At 33.3% G+C, this 19952-nt stretch overlaps 1 protein-coding gene and 1 long non-coding RNA gene across 2 annotated transcripts; one reads left to right on the top strand and one right to left on the bottom strand.

The window, feature by feature from the left end:
- Positions 1-2464: 2464 nt before the first annotated feature.
- On the bottom strand, positions 2465-19664 carry LOC123560284 (tetraspanin-21-like). Its single transcript, XM_053516926.1, has 8 exons — positions 19641-19664; positions 15749-15899; positions 14812-14927; positions 13084-13158; positions 12153-12260; positions 5120-5308; positions 4445-4528; positions 2465-4287 (listed from the first exon to the last, which is right to left on the bottom strand). Exons 1-8 carry the CDS (start codon positions 19662-19664, stop codon positions 3604-3606), a joined length of 1431 nt encoding a protein of 476 aa, XP_053372901.1. The 3' UTR covers positions 2465-3603.
- LOC128559944 (uncharacterized) lies at positions 6163-9604 on the top strand. Its single transcript, XR_008372795.1, has 3 exons — positions 6163-6290; positions 7309-7422; positions 7968-9604. It is a non-coding gene; the product is annotated as an uncharacterized LOC128559944 (long non-coding RNA).
- Positions 19665-19952: the final 288 nt, after the last annotated feature.

Below are 19952 nucleotides of genomic sequence, written 5' to 3'. Positions count from 1 at the left end.
AGTGTCATTTCTTTCACTGAAAGAACATGCGAAAATCAATAGCATTGTCTTACTCAAAGAACAAGAGGGTCATAATGACCCTATATCGCTCACCTGTTACACTTGGCCTTGGAATAATCAAGATAAACATTCTGAACACGTTTAATGAAGAGAGGGTCATAAATGTGGTCTCTACAGTGTTAACAAGCTTTTCTTTTGATTTGAGTGGTGACCTAAATTTTGACCCCGTATGATCCAGTTTCTAACTTGGCCTAGAAATCAACAAGATGAACATTCTGACCAAGTTTCATGAAGATAGGGTCATAAATGTGACCTCAAGAGTGTTAACAAGCTGAACCTTTCATTTGACTGAGTGACCTAGTTTTTTACCCCATATGACCCAGTTTTAAACTTGGCATAGGAATGATCAAGATAAACATTCTGACCAAGGTTCATGAAGGTAGGGTCATAAATGTGGCCTCCAGGACGTTAACAAGCTTTTCCTGTGATTTAAGGTAGTTCTGCACGTTTGAAAAACCGGAAGTGATGGCGTTACGTCATTTATCCGGAAAACGTAGAATAAAGCCTGGATTCGGCGTACGGAAATGAAAATAAATTTATGAATTAATCTAAACCTGTGAGTAAATTTATTACAGTGACACTGTTGCTATATTTCTAAAGTCAAAATATGATATTAAACATATGGCACGTTGAAAAAATCAAAATAATGTCTTAAAATTAGCGTGAAACGTCCGGTTCCCTTTAATCATAGTCAAATATCTCAGAAAATAAGCACAAGGACCTATATATTTTATTTCACCAAATTATAGGCCATGTGTTTATTTACAACTGTGAGAAGTTTTATCAAAATCTACATTGTAAAAAAAATTCTATTCGCGAAAATGTTATGAAAGTTATGATTTTCCCATAGACTCCCATTATGAAATATTGCGTGAGGTCCAAATTTTTCAAATCAGTCTAGCAAAAAATCAAGCACACGACCCTATCTTTTTTATTTGCTGAATTTTTAGGTATATTCTGAAGTTTTGAAAAATTAGAGTTTAATCAAATTCTAAATTGTAGAAAAAATTAGACCCAGACGTGCAGAACTACCTTAACCTGGTGACTTAGTTTTTGATCCCAAATGACCAAGATTCGAACTTGGCCTAGAGATCATCTAGAGAAACATTCTATGCAAGTTTGTGTCAAATCAAAGCACAAACGAAACCTCTATATGACTGAAAGCGCAAGTTTAGAAAAGTTTGCCTCTTTCAGGGGCAGTAGCTCTAGAACCTATGACCGAATCTAGCCGGTTTTTGAAAGGAACCGACATATTATTGTGACCTAAGTTGTGTGAAAGTGTGGTTAAACTCGAATATAAAATGTCACTTCTATTGTGTTCACAAGGTAAAATTAACAAATTTTGGCTCTTTCAGGGGCCGTACCTCTGAAACCTATACTTGGATCATGGAATCCAAAATCTATTGTTGTTAAATATATTTTGCAAGTTTGTATCAAATCAAACCATAAATGAAGTCTCTATATGGCTACAAAAGCAAGAATAGCAAATTTTGGCCCTTTAAGGGGCCATAACTCTTGGACCCATGATGGGATCTGGTCAGTTTTCGAAAGGAACCGAAATATTATGCCAATACAAGTTGTGTGCAAGTTTGATTAAAATCAATTGCAAAATCTGGTCTCTATCGTGTTCACAAGTCATAAATAGCAAATTTTGGCCCTTTAAGGGGCCATAACTCTGGAACCCATGAGAGATCTGGCCAGTTTTCAAAAGGAACTGAGATTTTATATCAGTACAAGTTGTGTGCAAGTTTCATTAAAATTGATTGCAACATGTGGTCTCTATCGTGTTCACAAGCCAAAAATAGCAAATCGTGGCCCTTTAAGGGGCCATTACTATGGAACCCACGATGGAAGCTGCCAGTTTTCGAAAGGAACCGAAATATTATGCCAATACAAGTTGTGTGCAAGTTTGATTAAAATTGATTGCAAAATTTGGTCTCTATCGTGTTCACAAGCCAAATTAGCAAATTGTGGCCCTTTAAGCGGACGACGGACGAAGGGCGATCACAAAAGCTCATGTCACTATATTATATATTAACAGCAATTTTCACTTGGAATAGGTATTTTCTTCTCAAGTAATACGTATGAAAGTCCAGAAAGTCTTTATCAATGCAAATGCGAATAACGCGTTGCACGATTTGTTTATAACGCTTTACTTTAAATGATTGTGATAATATCTTAATTACATCCCTTATACACAAATATGACATTATTAAATCTATAAGAAGATCCAGTGGATGCATGCAACCAAGCAAAAATAACGGACAGAACACCGATTGGACTGAGTCTGTTCGCGAAGTACAACACTCCTCACCGGTTTAAACGGAATTCTATTACATAGGTATTGATGGAATCCGTTGATCCTAAAGGACCACACAATATAACAACACAGACGGACATACGCCATATGTTTATACATGTTTATTATACGAGTAAGGATATAAACACTTTTGAAAGCAATAAATATATTTTAGTGATTCTTCTTTGTTTTGGTTTGGTTTAACGACACACCGACACAATTATAAGTCATGTGATGGAGGAAGACTCCATGAGACTCTCCGTGCATAATTCTATCACGGGCGAGGCTTGAACCCGACTTGGTGAGGGGCATGTGATTTTAAGTCAGCGGCATTAACCACTTGGCCACGGAGGCCCCTTTAGCGATCCATTAAAACTAAATATGAATGATGCACATCAACAGATCTCTTCCATTTCCATTTGAATGTAACTAAAATATTAATATAAATTGGAATAGTCATTTTCTTCTCAAGTAATAAGGATGCAAGTCCAGAAAGTCTTAATTAATGCAAATATGTGACCTTTATATGCAGAGATAATTGGTTTGTTTATACTTTTGTCATCGCCATGGCGGCTTTCTTTTAATATTAAAGGAAGACCGAAGATGCCTTCAGAAACAAACATACACTTGGAAATAACTGTTGACATTCCAAAACTCTACATCTACTTGACATCTTTCTAACATGATTTCTACATTCACAAACTAGGTACCTGTTAGATATCACTGGACAGAGAGACATTTTTAAAAGGTTGCTTATTTGACTTGTGGAGTTAGCTTACAAGAATATGTCAACTAATTTTCACATTCACAAAAATCATCATGGTCAATTTGTGAATAACTGACCTTGGTAAGTCCGAAGGACTGTAAATGACATATCTATACTCCACTCACTCTTTTGGAGCAAGACACCGTAACCGCAAGTAATATTTTTAAGTTAAGAGTATTATTTATATATATTTTAGTAAACAATAAACTTATTTGTGATATATGAATAATTATAGTTAACCAAAGAAATGTATGATTAAATTGGAATTGTTATAAGAGCAAAATTGTAAGGCGCTATGATATTAATTGCACATTTAAAAAATCTTAATTACATACGTTACTACATACTATCAATTTTCCATAATGTGACTACTCTTTTTCTTGTAATTGAAAGTATTTAGTAACCAGAAACTATACAAACATAGTGACACCAAACCATCAAATATCATTATTGAGTCGATCCTTTTTCCAGGGCCTTCTCATTTCACAGTACTTGTTTCATGCAAACCGTGAGGAAGGGTTTTCCTTCTATTTAGCTCAGGTTTGGTATTGTCGGATACTCTTTGGTGGCTTTTCCTTTCTTTCTTTATAACGTTTATGCAATTTTCAGATTTACACCGCTCAATTTTCGGGACATCTGTTTTCAATTCAGTAATTTTGACTTTATCAATTTTTGGTTTTGTTTCAGCTAAGTCTGCTTCTGGTGCTTCAGTAATTGCTTTCAATGCAGAATTTTGAGTTGCCGGTTGCTGTGGTAACTGCACAATAATTGGACCTTGAGCGGCACCGAAATTGAACGGAGGTGTTTGACTCGATGAAATACCAAAATCAAATGACGACATTCGGGACTGAGGAATACCAAAATCGAACGATGGCATTTGACTAAAACGGCGAGTTCCTGAGAATAGTTGTGTTAATATATCTGGACTAACTGAGAAGCGTTTATTGCCACTTTGATATTGTTGAAAGGTATCGTCGTTTCCTTGTCCTCCTAACCCAAGAAATGATAAATGGTTTAGTAGGCCATTGTTTAGTGTACATTCGCGTCCGTTGGTATTTATCTCTTCGGCAGTGGACTCTTCATGTTGCTTTTCTCCAACTTGTTTCTTTGCTCTTTGCCGAGTTCCCCGCACCAACAAAATACTTGCGATAATGAGAACCAACTGATGACAAAAAAAAAAGAAAAGCACCAGTATAAGTGAGCATATTATATCCGACAGAATATTATCTAATGAACAACTGACACTCTTTAGATAACTGATGAAAATCTTGATGTGATGAAAAAGAACAGGATATTGAAACTTCATTATTACTTCTTACCTGTACTGTCATCAAACATATATTGCCAGCTAGTAAAACACCTCTATTAGAATCAAAGTTTGTCCAGAATGCAGAATAGCATCCCTGTAATGAGGAAAGATAACATACGTCTAATTGTTTTGAATCAGATTTCGTAATTGCCTCCCTTTTATGTTAAAACATCGCTGGTTTTCAATTTCTCGTTTGGATATCAGACTATGAACAAATAGACAATTTGAAAATTAATTTGTTTTCAATCATCGTTGGTTGTTCAGGGAGAAAATGGAGATAGATATAATCTTATTACAGGAATTGCTACTGAATTGCTAATATATACATAATTGTCCGTGCAAATATTTGTCAAATATTAGAATTATTCATTTATCACTAATACTTTTTCTAATGTAAAATATGTTTATAAAATTGATTAGTATTCTAAAACTAATACCTGTTTTAGGTAAACAGGCATAAAATAGATCAAATTAAAAAAACACTTTTCAAAACAATCAAAAATGTTTCAAGAGCTAACTGATTATGAACAGGTGGAAACGTAAATCTGTGCTCGTTTTTTTTTTGTTACGTCAGTCACATGACCCGAATTTGACTGACAACTGCTAATATTCAGAGTAAATTCGTCATTTTCCATCATTCAATAATTCATTAAATATGATTAACAAAAAGAAAAGGTCGTCTTACTTGTAAATAATACGAGGTCTGGTCTGTAGGATTTATAGCACAAGCAAAATCATCTGGATCCTTCTTCTCCATATTGCAGCATGTAAGTGGTGTTTCCAGTTCAAACCACCAACCATCCTGGAACAGCCTGCGCCTCCATGCAGCGGCTCGCCCAAAATCTGTGTAATTATTCACACCACAACAATGCCACTATGGAGACAAAAATGATACCTCGATTGAAAATTATGACCAAGCTAATATGTACATGAAGTGATAAAAAACGTATTATAAAGGGGGTGGGGGGGGGGGTCCCAGTTAGGTGTCTGCGCAAAATGTTTTTTAATTTTATTTATATTAGTGATAATATACCTACATGTATTAAGTTTCATTAACAAGTGTTACTGTTACCAGTTTTGACTTACTTTTATAGATATTCACATTTAAAGTGGGTGGGGTAATCTGACATGTGACCAGCCAGGAACACAATTTCTGTTATTTTTTTGAAAATGGTTCAAACTTTTTACCTGAAACTTTCACGATAAAATTACTATGCAATGGACATTCACACAACATGTGGCATTTTAAATTGTACTGAATACTTTTTTCAGCACAGAGCCACAAAGTGGTCTAATCAAATTTACTGATTTTCAATGGACGAACTTCACCCAAAAACTAAAACATTTTTTATTAGTTGAGATATTAAGGTATTATTTTCAGCAGATATTGTTAAAATAAACATAAAAATGACAGTATTTCACTGTACTCTGATTAATATTGGAAGAGTGGTACACTCTCAAACTGGGTAAAAGTGGGTGGAGTAAATAAATGTGTCGCGCCATGAGATTTTTGGCCCAAATGCGGCGTTACGTCATTCGAGAAAAACCCGATTAAAGTTACGTCACAAAATTGAGTGGAGTTCAGCACGTTTTCGCGTCAATTAATGCATTTTATCAATTAACACAATATTAATGGGACGATAAATGAATGAAGAGACAAACGTCATTTACCAAGCAGGTATTGTAACATTTCCGTGTTTTGACATTTCGTTTCATTATCAAATAATTGACAATTTATCGCCCTTCGTATCAACACGCCATTTGTAAACATGAAAGGTCATGTGAAAGGAAACTTTTAAACAGTAATTTGACGATTGATTTTAAATGGATAATGAATGTCATTGAGCGATTTACAGGTAAGTAGTAATATTTACACAGTATGTAGAGTTTTAAAATATTAATTAAATCCATATTGACCGTTTTGTCCTTCGAAAATATCCCGGAATTGTCATCTGGGCTTTAATTCTAGCTAAAAATATTCAGCTCAGAGATGTTTATATGCTGTTACGGACCTCTGATGGTAATGGGAAATAATCAGAAAACTAAAACAGCGTCAGTTAAATTATGTCAGCCAGAACACCAAAGGAAATCACCCCCTCCCGGAAACATTTTACCCCCCTTCTCCATTCCACAACTGGGTTACCTCAAATCACCCCCCTTCCGATCAACTTCCTCCAAATACCTCCCTTCTCTTTCCCACCCATTGTCATATGAAATACACCCTTCCTCAGCTTGTGAACTGCTTCCACACTACATTTATAAACTAAATACACCCCATCTCCCCCCTCCTCCGTTTCTTTTAACTGTAAATTACCCCCTCCTATATCCTCCAAATAAGGGGGCGGGGGCGGGTGTGTGTGGGTGGGGGGGGGGGGATTCAGGAAGCTTACTTTTTTCCACAACAGTTTTCACTCATATTTCTGATCAGTATGATAGACCAGTATGTCAAAAGTCACAGCCTTATCCATATTTATGTAGTGACTTACAGGAACAGTTGTCAGTTTAAATAAATAATTTCTTATTCATGTCAAACTCACTTCAATTAAAAAAGTATAAAGAATAGCTGTTTGTTTTTATTTTGTATAAAACAGATGCTCAATAGCTTTTCATGTAAGTTTGCATTCAGTTCACTTGACCATGATTGTTGGATTACTCACCACTACATAATGTTCTTTACAAGTTACAAACAACTTCTACACATTAAATGAATATATTTTAAACTTTAAAGACATTTTGTTAAGAAAGTCATGCTTTTGATTGAAACATATAACACTCATAGTATAAATCTTTGTGTTCTGTGTCCTGAGGTAACTAGCTAGGCCATCTTTATCTCATATTTCAACTTTTTTTTAAAGTATTTTTTTAATTTTACAGATCAACCATTGATGAACTACTGAGAAACATCTGGCATATTGCTATGACCTTAAACAAAAAAAAAAAGGAATTCTCAAGGCATGCCTGTATACCACATGTTGGAAGAGTTTGTGGGTTTGTAATTCTCTGCATTTTTGCAGTTTTTCTATTGTAAGAAAGATAAATACATCTTAAGAATACATACAAAAAATAAATTCCTCTTAAAATAAGTACAAGTAAGTTAAATAAATCTTAAAATATCATACACATAAATGACCTGATTGTATTAATAGCATTTTGAAAGAAATCATTACTAGTCTAATAGATTCATTCAACAAACATATCTAGCATAAAAAGAGGAGAGTGGGGAAATATACATAATGATTGAATATCATCATACATGTATTTTCCTAAGAAACTGTTGCAATATTTGAGTATTCATTTAGTTAGACTGAATGAATTAATTCTTTTAAGTGTATGTCTACTAGTATGTCAGAAGATTAGCTAGTTTTTTGTATTCTTGAAAATTATGAGATTGATGGATAAATGGGTACTTATTAGTCATGCTTTTATGTAGATTACACAAGAAGACACTTTTATTTTTAAAAAATGCTTCACAGTATTCTATTCTGTAACTTTCTACTTAAAGGTACTAATACTAATGTATTTTTGTTTTGCAGAATGGCTGAAGGAAGAAAGAATTTCCAGCCAGAAAAATAAAATTCTTTATGAATTTGTGAATGGAAATGAAACCCAAGGAACTAATATATTTGCTTACCATCCAGTTGAAAGTATGCCAATGAAATAAAGTGCAACTGTCACAGAAGTGCACAAAATAAGGTCATGTTTTCTACAAAAGTTCACCAAGTTGATTCAAACTACAAATGGGAGTCAAGAAAAAAGTAAAACTAACTGAACTGTCACAGTTCAACTGTGAGAAATGTTTGGTAAAAGTATGTTTTGTTGTCAGAACAGCAGTGAAGTGGTTAGAGTAAAACTGTCTTCATTGTTTAAAGGTCCAATACTAAGGAAAGTAAACATTTTAATTTCTTTTAAAAAGCACAGAAACTTTTTCATTTTATTGGAAAATGAAAGTTGGTATGTAGAAATTCGAAATAAATCACAGTATTTGTACAATTATTTTTCTATGAAGTATGAAGAAAGTTAAAAAGACCTGGGGGGTCATTCTGTCGATTCATTGAAATTTCAACATAATACACATACATTTCTTTGAGTTCCAAAGACCTTCTGTAAATTTTGACGTGCCAATCTTCATTATTTAGTATCTTGCAGAAGTCTATGCACTGGCTATGAAAAAAATTGCCTACTCACTTTCCCTTAGTAATGGACCTTTAAGCAATACAGAATTTTTTTTAAAAAACATACTCCATGCATAATATATCTTGAGTGCTCTTTTTTATTTAAATAATCATACAGTTTCAAGAAATTTGACAATAAATGCTATCTTTAATTTTATAAGAAAATAGTGCATTGTTGCCATGGTATCAAACATTAATCTGACTGTAGATTATTGTAAAACATCTTTCATGTTTATATGTTCTATTTGTTAAAAAAATTAATGTAAGGTCATATTCTTTTCTAAGTAATAACTACATCAACAAAACATTATGTTATCATATGAATCTGCCTTAAACTAGCAAGAGTTGTGTCGTGTGTATCAGAAAATTATGTATATCCCAAACAGTGTCACATCAGTTTACATGAAATGAGGTTTTCTTACTTTTGAATACGAAATTAGACAGCTTTCAATGTAAATAGTATTTAGAAAAACACTTTAACATATTCAATTATTTCAAGAACTTGATAGAAATGGTACTTTTGGTAAGAAAATACATCATGGTTGCTATGGTAATGAGTCACTGATCAGTGTGACATCTGTACTGCTACTTTAAGCAAAATCAGTTTATAATATTTCTAATAATTATATCTTTTTGCCTGATTTTCTGTCTAACAGTTACAAAGAAATATGTCAATGAGTCAAGTGTTCTAACAACAAGGTTAATTTGTCATAGTTTTGTCATGTTATCTAACCCGTAATCCAGTAAATCTATTTTTGTACAAAAGAAAGCCATATTAAGATTTTTGCAAAAAAAACTGTTATCTTTAAACTCTGTCTGTACACTGGAAAATGTTGACGGTATATTAACTTCACTTTCTTGATGTAAATTTTGGCTGGATTTATCAAGGAACTATTCAAATTGGACAACTGTGTTGCCATGGAAACGATTTTAAGGGGAAAATAATATGTGCTTATATGAAAAAAAGAAACAGAAAGAAATAAATTTAATTAACTGTATGTTGTGTTTGGTATTTCATTATGTATTTTTTTTCATATTATTTAAAGGAGTCTGAATTAAGATATTCTGCCTCTATTTTGATACAGTTAGACGAAAATATGGTGTCCGAAAAGCGGTAATTTCTCCATAACAACGGCTGATTTCTGTTGTCAAATAGCAGATTTTTACTTGGAACATGACAATCTGTCAGATTACCTGAAAACCCCATTTTCGACCAAAATCTCATTTGGGCCAAAAATCTCATGGCCTGACACAAATATTCGAAGCAACACTACACAAAATGTGCAGTTGTTACGAAATGGCCTCAGATTGTCTATTACTATCGTAATTGTGCCCCCATGAGTGGTGGGGGCATATAGATTTGCTCTTGTCCGTGCGTCCGTCCGTCCATCCGTCCTTGCGTCCGTCCGAAGTTCGTGACGCGCCTAGCTCAAAAAGTATTTGATATAGATTGATGAAACCTTGCAAGAGTCTTTATCATGATATGAACTTGCGCACCTTCTATTTTTTGTCTGGCTTCGCCCCCTAATTTTAGAGTTACTGTCCCTGAAATAGTAAAAAACGCACATTTTCACCTTGTGACACGCCTAGCTCAAAAAGTATTTGATATAAATTGATGAAATCTTGCATGAGTCTTTGTAATGATATTAACTTGCACATCTTCTATTTGTCGTCTGGCTCCGCCCCCTATTTCTAGAGTTATGGCCCCTGAAATAGTAAAAAATGCACATTTTCACCATGTGACACGCCTAGCTCAAAAAGTACTTGATATAGATTCATGAAACCTTGCCTTAGTCTTAATCATGATATGAATTTGCGCATCTCCTATTTTTAATCTGTGTCCGCGTCCTATTTCTAGAGTTATGGCCCCTGAAATAGTCAAAAATGCACATTTTCACCTTGTGACACGCCTAGCTCAAAAAGTATTTGATATAAATTGATGAGTGTTTATCATGACATGAACTTGCGCACCTACTGTTTTTTATCTGGGTCTGCCCCCATTTCCAGAGTTATGGCCCCTGAAATAGTAAAAAAATGCACACCCTGTGTCCTACAGACACATTCTAGTTTTATTAGATACAGACTTGGTTGATAAATTTTAACAAAAAAATTTCTCGTTAATAAGACTTTATACATGTGTGCCATGGAAAAATAAATGCAGAAAATTTAATGTTAATTTGAACAATAGCTTTCCTCAAAATATACTGCCTCAGGCAAAACCTTTTGTTAAATACTTTGAGCTTTCATGGTTAATCTGGTTTGTCTACATGTCATGTTCAAGGTCCATGCTTTTTCCATGACACACATGTATAAAGTGGGAACTTTTTTGTTAAAATTTATCAATCAATGTGGTATTTAATAAAATTAAGATAGTAATAGACAATCTGAGACCATTGCTTAACAACTGCACAATTTTTGTAGTGTTGCTTCGAATATTTATTTACCCCACCCACTTTTACCCAGTTTGAGAGTGTACTACTCTTCCAATATAAATCAGAGTGTACTGATATACTGTCATTTTAATGTTTATTTAGTTTACAATATCTGCTGAAAATAACACCTTAATATCTGAACTAATGAAAAATGTTTTAGCTTTTTGGTAAAGTTCGTCCATTGAAAATCAGTAAATTTGATTAGACCACTTTGCGGCTCTGTGGTGAAAAAAGTATTCAGTACAATTTAAAATGCAACATGTTGTGTGAATGTCCATTGCTTAGTAATTTTATCGTGAAAGTTTCAGGTAAAAGTTTGAACCATTTTAAAAAAAAAATAACAGAAATTGTGTTCCTGGCTGGTCACATGTCAGATTACCCCACCCACTTTAAATGTGAATATCTATAAAAGTAAGTCACAACTGGTAACAGTAACACTTGTTAATGAAACTTAATACATGTAGGTATATTATCACAAAATATAAATAAAATCAAAAAACATTTTGCCCAGACACCTAACTGGGACCCCCCCCCCACCCCCCTTTATTCAAACAGAACGAAAGATATATAATACACGGAACAATCTGTCATTTTGTTAAAACACTAATTACGTTGATGTAATACTGGTATACATAAAGTGGTCCATGTAATGTGACTCAGATAATTGTATTCTAAAAACCAGCATCATCTAAAGTATTGTTAGTTTAGTGTATTTAATAAGTACCTGCATGTTAATGTAGGTATATAAGTTGAATACAGCAATGTTGAGATATTAATTTCAAGCGAGCGTAAGAGAAGCGAGAAATAAATATCTTAATACTGCTGTATTCGACTTATAACCGTGTTACAGTTAGCCATTAAATTTAATACATACAGGTGATTTAAAAACTGTATGTGAAATAGAATGGCTAGATCTGAACGACATTAAGACAATTCCATTGGCAGAGCAACTTGGGCGAACTGTAATAAAAATTTTAAGATCGGGTGCTTTGCTTGTAGGATAATGGGGTCATTATCTATACTCATTTAGCTCATTATTTCGAATAGATAAAACCTAATGCTTCTTCCTAATTGCTCTTTGTTTAATTGCTAGTTTTATGTTAATTTCACTTACCTTCACCATAATTATATTCCAAGCTTGAGAAAATAAATTAGTTTCGTTATATCCTCGATAATTTTCATGAAGACTAGTCAGAAGATACGATTTCAAATGTTCATTTACCTAAAATCAATGATGAAAATAATACGTCACAATTTTCCAACATTTACATTATTCAATTTTCAACAGAAACACTTCTTCTTTTATAAATTGCCATTTTAAAGAAAAAGAGACAGATCTCCAGATTTATACAAAAATATCATAATAGCGGACTCTCCTTGATTTAGTCTTTTCATGAGAGAATAAAAAGTACAACACCCCTCACGCTCTCCCACCCCTTTCCCCACCGTATTACTCAGAATCGTGTTAAAGTAAAATGAATGTAATGCACACTCCCATTTGTAAGGACCAGGGAATACAATAACCGAGTCTAGGTACGGAGAGATGCTGCTTTTTTACAATTGCCAGGCGGCACTTAAAGACTGATAGTTAATAAATCTTTACGAATATCTTTTGGCAGCATAGAACACAACCAAGCAAAAAATAGCAGACTCGTTTTAACTAAAGTGCTCATAAGAGAATAAAATATGCAACGCCCTTCACGCCCCATACACTGTTTGGGTCCAAAAAGCTCATAAGAAAGTATCACCAAACTGTTAATAAATTAGCATAAATGAGTTTTTAAAACGTGACACCACCTTTCAATGTGCATTTTGGTATATTTAAATTATCATATTTTTCCGTATAGTAAACGAAACACGGAGCAGTTCAGACGCTTTAGACAAACGAAGAAATGAATTTTCTTTTTTTTAATATGCTTAATTCATTTTCATGCGAGGAAAATTACATTTTCACATTGGCAAAAGGTTTCCATATATTGTATAAATTTCTTGTTATAGGGAAAAATACTAACCGTTCATTTCAGTTGCTACACAAAGTCACTTACCAGTTTTCTGTAAGCAAATATTGCAAAAACAGACGATGCCTGCAATATCAGTCCAAACATGACGAATACTGCATACTGAAATTTAAAAAAACAACAGAAAAAAAAACACACACACATATTCAAAGAAATTGCACAGATTAAATTTATCTTAATTAATTATTAAAATTAAAATTTAGTTACAAACGACGAAATCATATGTATTCACCTTGGTTACAAACTATGAGTGTAAATGTATGTATTGTATTTATGTTCGTTGCAAACGATCGAAGTAAATGCGTATATTGTTTTCGGTTCAGTTGGTTACAAATGATAAAAATGAACGACCGCAGAAACATTTGGCATAAAATGCTCATGTCTCTATAGAATTAAAGACAGCATTTTGGAAAGGACATGTTCCTTGATTACATTTCAATCATCCATTTTATGGCATATTCCTATGGCATGATATTTTATGGCATATTCCTATGGCATGATATACTTTTAATACTTATATATGGCATGATATTACATTTAAATACTTTTTTTTCATAGAAATAGAGTAACATAAATCATGTTTAAATTCTAATGGAAAAAAAATATACTGGTATGTTATTATCATCGAATTAAGTTAAGAATTCTTGAATTTATCAAGTATCGGATAGGTCCCACCCTTGAAATCAAGCCTCTAGTCAGAATTATATTTAAATTTTTAGGTATAAGAATGTGATATGTTTGCAGTTTATGTTACAGTTTTATATAGAATGAAAGAAATCGGACTTGAAATAAATATATTTGAACAAAAATTAGATCTTTCTTTTAAAAGTACCATATACCTTCGTTGCATGCTCTCGCATAAAGAAACAAATACAAGACCACTAAGGCAACAAAGCACTTTACATCAAAGTTAATATCCTTATTCTTGACAAAATGATCTTGAGTAAATCCCATAGGGACGGCAGTATTTTACCGCATAAAGTAAATTTTAAACAATATTTTCTCTCATGCATAATTTAAGCTAAATCGAGCTGAAAGAAGCAAACAATGATAATGGTATGCAAATTTACTTTCAACAAAGGAATCTTTTATATAGATAAATATGGCGCCCAATTAGGGTCGTCATGTTATCGCCGTCGCAAAGATGAGAAACCTCAGTAATGCTATGTAATTTTACTTTCAACCAAAGAATTTATTGTATAGATAAATACGGTGCCCATTTAGGGTCGTCATATTTTTGCCGTGACAAAGATGACAAACCTCATTGAGTAATACCATCAAATAATTAACTAGTAAAATTCTGAAAAATATGCACCAAAGCAGCCGAATAAAGGTTAATATGACATAAAAGAGATTCGTTTTAAAATCCACAAAAAATCATTTCTGAATGAAGAAGCGCTAGCTTTCTGAGCTTGAACGAAAGTATTTAATAAGAAAACTAGGCAAGAAGGGCGAATTGATATTTAAATCTAACGGGTTATCTTTAATGATTTGTAGTTTAAGCAAAAGAGTGAGTGCTGTGAACATATTTAATGCGGCTAACAAATATTCTTACATACGTATTTCTGTCCTACAAAAATAAAGCGTCTATTGTTTTCATTAGAAAGTAAAAGGATTCTAAATCCTAGTAATTGTCTAAGCAAACTCATTCTCATTACAGACATACTCTTAACTAAATAAGCACAAGATCTCAATAGTAAAAGATACTGGAGAATTCATGAAATTTACATCAGTCCATGAAAACACAAACCTTACCAGAATTAAAAGTACAGCTATTTTCTTCCTAGCAACATGTATTCCACATGACGAGAATACAGTCCAGAAGGTACCAATGACTATAAGTGGTATGGACAGAACTTGTAGCAATTCCACTGCAAAATATAAATAAACATAATTATATCCCTGAAAGGGCTTTGCTGTTCTTGGACAATAAACAAAGTTCAAAGAAGCTACAAAATCCGGACGAAATCTTGATATGAGTTTTATATGCACGATATTCAAAGGGTCATAACTTAGTGGAAATCATTCGAAAGTAAAACCCGTAACACAGGCGCCAAAGCATATGAAAAGTAATCCTGACAAATTGTATGAAAGATATATCTAAAAGACAATAATTCAGCAAAAAGCAGACTGCTTACGTCAGTCTATGATAGATTAAGCTTTGTGGCAATAGATCTATGAAGGAGCACTTATCTATATTTTTGCCCTTAGGACACAATGTCATTTGTTTAGTTCATTTCAAACGGACAACCGAGGTCATATTGCGGCTTGGAGGTTTCGATATTCTAGAAGACTCCAGGTGGGATTTAGGTAATTGATTTCCCACAATCGTATGTTGATTAAAAGCTGCTGTCTACAATTGTATTCTTATAGAAAGAATTAAATGTCATCATATCTTGTGGACACATGTGGTTCATGTAAGTTTTTTTGCTCAAAATGAGATGCGTTTTGAGTACAAAATAAATTATAGATGATCACTAGAATATGTTGTTCACAAAATATTTTTACTTACACCTGAAAGGCTGTTGTTTTTCAGTTCTCATGGGACTGGGTTCTACTTAATCGTAGCAGTATCCGGACTTCATGAATAGTTTGGTCCATATTGGTGTATAAACTATTGAATAATGCGCGTCCATGTCTTCTCATTTTATCTAATGGTAAGAGTTGCTGACTTATAAAAATTCATACCTACCTAAATCAAGGTTAGACATGTAAACATTATCAAGTCCCGCTGATATTAGTTGTTTGCTTATTCCGTTGGTAAAAGCCTCGACATTACGCAATAAAACTGTGTCTCCAAACTTCAGGAACACCCCAAAAGCTGTGACACATAAACCTACAATCTGTAAGCAAAACACATAAATAATAATAATAATATTAATGATAATAATGATAAACATTAATGATAATAATAAAAATCAGGAAATGAATATTACGAAGAAAAAGAAAGTAACACCAACAACAACATCAAAATATAGTATGATGATGATACAATTGATACAATTACTGACCACAAAAGCACTTCGTGCTCAGGTGAGCTAATAAAAGGTGTAATGAAAATATGTAATTAACCGATACTCTCATACAACCTCAAATCGTGATAGCCTTCATTTCGTGATACCGGGAATGTTTATATGTAGCTCGCGTGCTCTTTTGTTTTCCAACTTCTAAAATGTCAAGTTATCTTCTGCACCTAAAAATGCTCCGTGTAATATTTGGAGGCGTAAGTTACTATTTTTACTGCCATACTAAAGTGAAATAGTATGAAATGTTATTGCAATAATGCACCATAACTCTTCCATTCAATTTTATGTTATAAATTGATATTCTCCTAAAATGACATGTTACCGCCAATGCACAGATCCGACCTGTCGATAAAACTAATAATATTGGCCAATGAGATAATACGTTATCCGTCTATCCGTTATCTTTATAGCTAAGGCGACATTGTGTCTCACAAGATTACCGTAACTAAGTACCTGTATCTGTAGATTGTAAAGTTCTAAATAAAACAGTATTTTGGAGGTTCTCTTCACGGCCCTTTGTGAAAAATGTGTAAAGTTGACATTGAGAAATAAGAAAAGAAGATAATACATGTTTATGTTTATACTAATTTAGTTTAGGTTGATTATGAAGCAAGTTAATCACTCTCGACACCTCATTCCTGATGAAATCAATTGAAACAAGGGTATGAAAGAAGAGAAACCAGTTTCACTTTTAATGCTAAGCGTCAAGCATGGAAGCTACTGGTGCCATTTTTCACGTTTTGGTTTGACGCGGCCGTGGATCGAACCAACGACCTCCTGCGCTCGAAGCGGACACTGTACCTCTCCGCTATCGAGGCGGTTAACACACGTAATGAATTATTCCGCACACTCATGTCGAATGTTCATTTATCATGGTTATCATTTAAACAAAACAAAAAAATACAGCTAATTTTTATTTGCATGTAAGACTGGTGTCACAGGATTTTCCTTCGGTGTTGCACACGAGATAATGAAATTCATTCAAGGCAAATAAAACCCATTCCTGTAAACGGCGATCTGCAAACTCTGGCCACGCTCTACAGATACATGTCCGTGAGCTGAATTTGTTCTTGCTGTTAAGAATGTCAGACATAATGTTGAATGCGTTGTCATTTTTTCTTGCCTTATCTAATGTGTCAGACGGTGCAGTCAGCCTTGCAGTGACTTTGTATTCATCTCCATTTAACAATGATTTTTTTTCTACAAAAAATAAATTATTTTCATCTATAAACTATCCCATTACTTTCACAGATCGTGTCTAGGTTTTGTTCACATCCAAAGAAAGATTGTATTACGTGAACCAACTCGTTTTGAAGAGAAGAAAATGACGTAGGTTGCGTTACCATAAATAAAAAACAAAACGTCACAAGAGGAGCTGTAGAACAAGGCCAACAGATCTTTCATGCTTAACTAACCCAAATTGTTGTTCTATTTTCATGGTTATAAACAAGAAAGGCATTTTAGAAATATAATGTCTATACACCGTCAGGGAGTTTGTCTGCTTATTTTGGTACTGAAAACGCACAAAGTTACAGAATATATACGTAACAATTTGAAAAAAAAAATGTGCCTTCTTCCGCTCATGAAAAAAAAAACAACAACAAATATTTATAACTACGAAATCTGACCAGACTGCGCATCCATGCTGTTCGCATTTAAAGCCTATTGGAATTGGAGAAACTGTAAGCGAACAGCATGCACCCTGACCAGACTGCGCGGATGCTATGTTGGTTTTCTCATGGCGCGGCTCAAATATCATTTTGTACATCTTGTTAGAATTACGTCAATTTGTAGCATTGACTGATTAAATGATAAGATAATTTAATTAATGATATTTATAAATATGTCGTACAATGTATATTGAAAACTCTTACCACCTGCGGATTTGTTACTCCTTCTTTCAAGAAAACATGTATTATAAATTTCAACTTAAAAGGCACCTCTCCTTGTGATCAGCACTGATGTGAAAATTAATGTGCTTCCTTTTGTCGTTCGCAACGGGTGACAACAATGATACCTGCTGATTTCAAACCACAGGACGCTGTTCAGGTACACACAAACATTGTGGTATTTCGATAATGATGTTGTAGTTGATTCTCCAGAAGAATACAACATATTGAAATTAAATACAATATCCATAGGTAACCGACTCGATAATGGGTCACTGTGTCTTACGACTGTTCTTATTCATTTGGGGAAATAATACATAAAACTCGCTTTCTGTGTTCTACTCCTTTATTTTCTGTCATTAATTTTAATATCCATGTCCATCATTTATAATTTTGCATTTATTCACTATCATTCTTCTTTCATATGACATTAATTTAGATCATATACTGGTACTTTTTTCGCAAATATAGAAAAGAATGAATATTTGAATCATAATCGGTGGCGTAAAAACCAACATAGCATGCACGAACATACAAAATTTACAACGCGCAGATATTATTCAGTTGATTTAAGAGAACAAAAATGTATTTCAACTTTCGATTTAGATCTAATTTATTAATGGACAGATCCCTATTTGCAAGAACACGGTTGCGTCGTGTTTTTCTTTGATGATGTGAATTATATCTTATACCATATGTCTGTGTACACTTTGTACGGCCGCAAGATAAACACATTAAGCAAATCCTTCGACTGACGTATCTATAATGACTTTAGTATAGCATCGACATTAAACAACTCTATTTCAGTACCTTTTTTTCAGATTTAATGTATTCTTAAATATAATAATGCAATGATTCATTAAGCGCGTAAACGAACAGGTTTTTGATTTTGTTTACAATATTGTTTACAAGATTTAGATTCATGCGTATCCGCCATTTTGGAGAACGCTTATGAGACAAAGCAACAATATCTGGGAAGGCCTGGGAAAACTAGTTCCAAAGCTGAAATTAGTTTAACGAAATTGAGAGAGAAGATACTTTCTTATATGGCTACAGACTCGAAAATACTTTTGTACAGTGTTATGAATCCTGACGTATTGTTGTTAGTTAATTAGAAGGATGTGGTCATTTGTTTAGTCAAAGCATGTTATCAATACACAGGCAACGGTCATATTTATTGCTAGATAGATTTTTTTCTGTATCATGTATTGTAAATTTGCTGTATGTTTATATTAGACCACCTTCAACCAGACCTGGGGTAATTAAAAATGTAATTAATTGCAATTAAATTACATTTCCAAAGTAATTGAATGTAATTTGTAATTGGGTCATTTACCAATTACATGTAATTGTAATTTAATTAATTACAGAACAGTTCTAGGGTGTAATTGACAATTACATTTTAATTACTTTCCAAGTACATGGCACATGCTAATCCAGTTTGTTGAACTTTCAACTTTCAACTTTCAACTTTATTGGCATAATCAGCAAAACAATTTGCCTTTGGCCATTTACATAAATACACATGAAGTATGGCAAAGACATACAATACAAATATATAATAGCATTACAAATAAATATGAATTTACATTTCATGAAACAGTTAGATTTTCAAGGGTATTTTTACGAATTTCAGAAGCTTCTTTAACAATTTTGATAATGCCCATACCTTCTTCTGACTTTTACAAGACATTATAGCATTAAACTTATTTAATGAAGGCCATGGTAGGGAACCAAGATATCTTTTACGGATGTCTGAATATTTTGTACAGCATAAAAGGAAATGATATTCAGTTTCTATTGCATTTTGATTACACATTTTACATAAACGATTTTCTCTGTCTAATCCATTATATCTACCTAGTTCTATTTCTAAATTGTGTGCAGACAGTCTTAAACATGTAAGTTGTTTTCTATAAGTATCACTGGCAATCTTATCTAGATATAACTCATAGCTAAACGTTGTTTTGAATTCTCTATA

This window comes from Mercenaria mercenaria, chromosome 10, assembly GCF_021730395.1.
Source record: "Mercenaria mercenaria strain notata chromosome 10, MADL_Memer_1, whole genome shotgun sequence".
Classification (NCBI taxonomy): Eukaryota; Metazoa; Mollusca; class Bivalvia; order Venerida; family Veneridae; genus Mercenaria; species Mercenaria mercenaria.
Note: the sequence above shows the minus strand (reverse complement) of the source record. Positions and strands in the feature narration are given on the sequence as shown.

Coding starts and splice junctions, on each gene's coding strand:
- LOC123560284 (XM_053516926.1), bottom strand. CDS start 19,664: ATGTCTTGTAAAAGTCAGAAGAAG. Junction 13,159..14,811: donor TAGCTGTACTTTTAATTCTG/GTAAGGTTTGTG, acceptor TTTAAATTTCAG/TATGCAGTATTCGTCATGTT. Junction 12,261..13,083: donor TATTTGCTTACAGAAAACTG/GTAAGTGACTTT, acceptor CATTGATTTTAG/GTAAATGAACATTTGAAATC.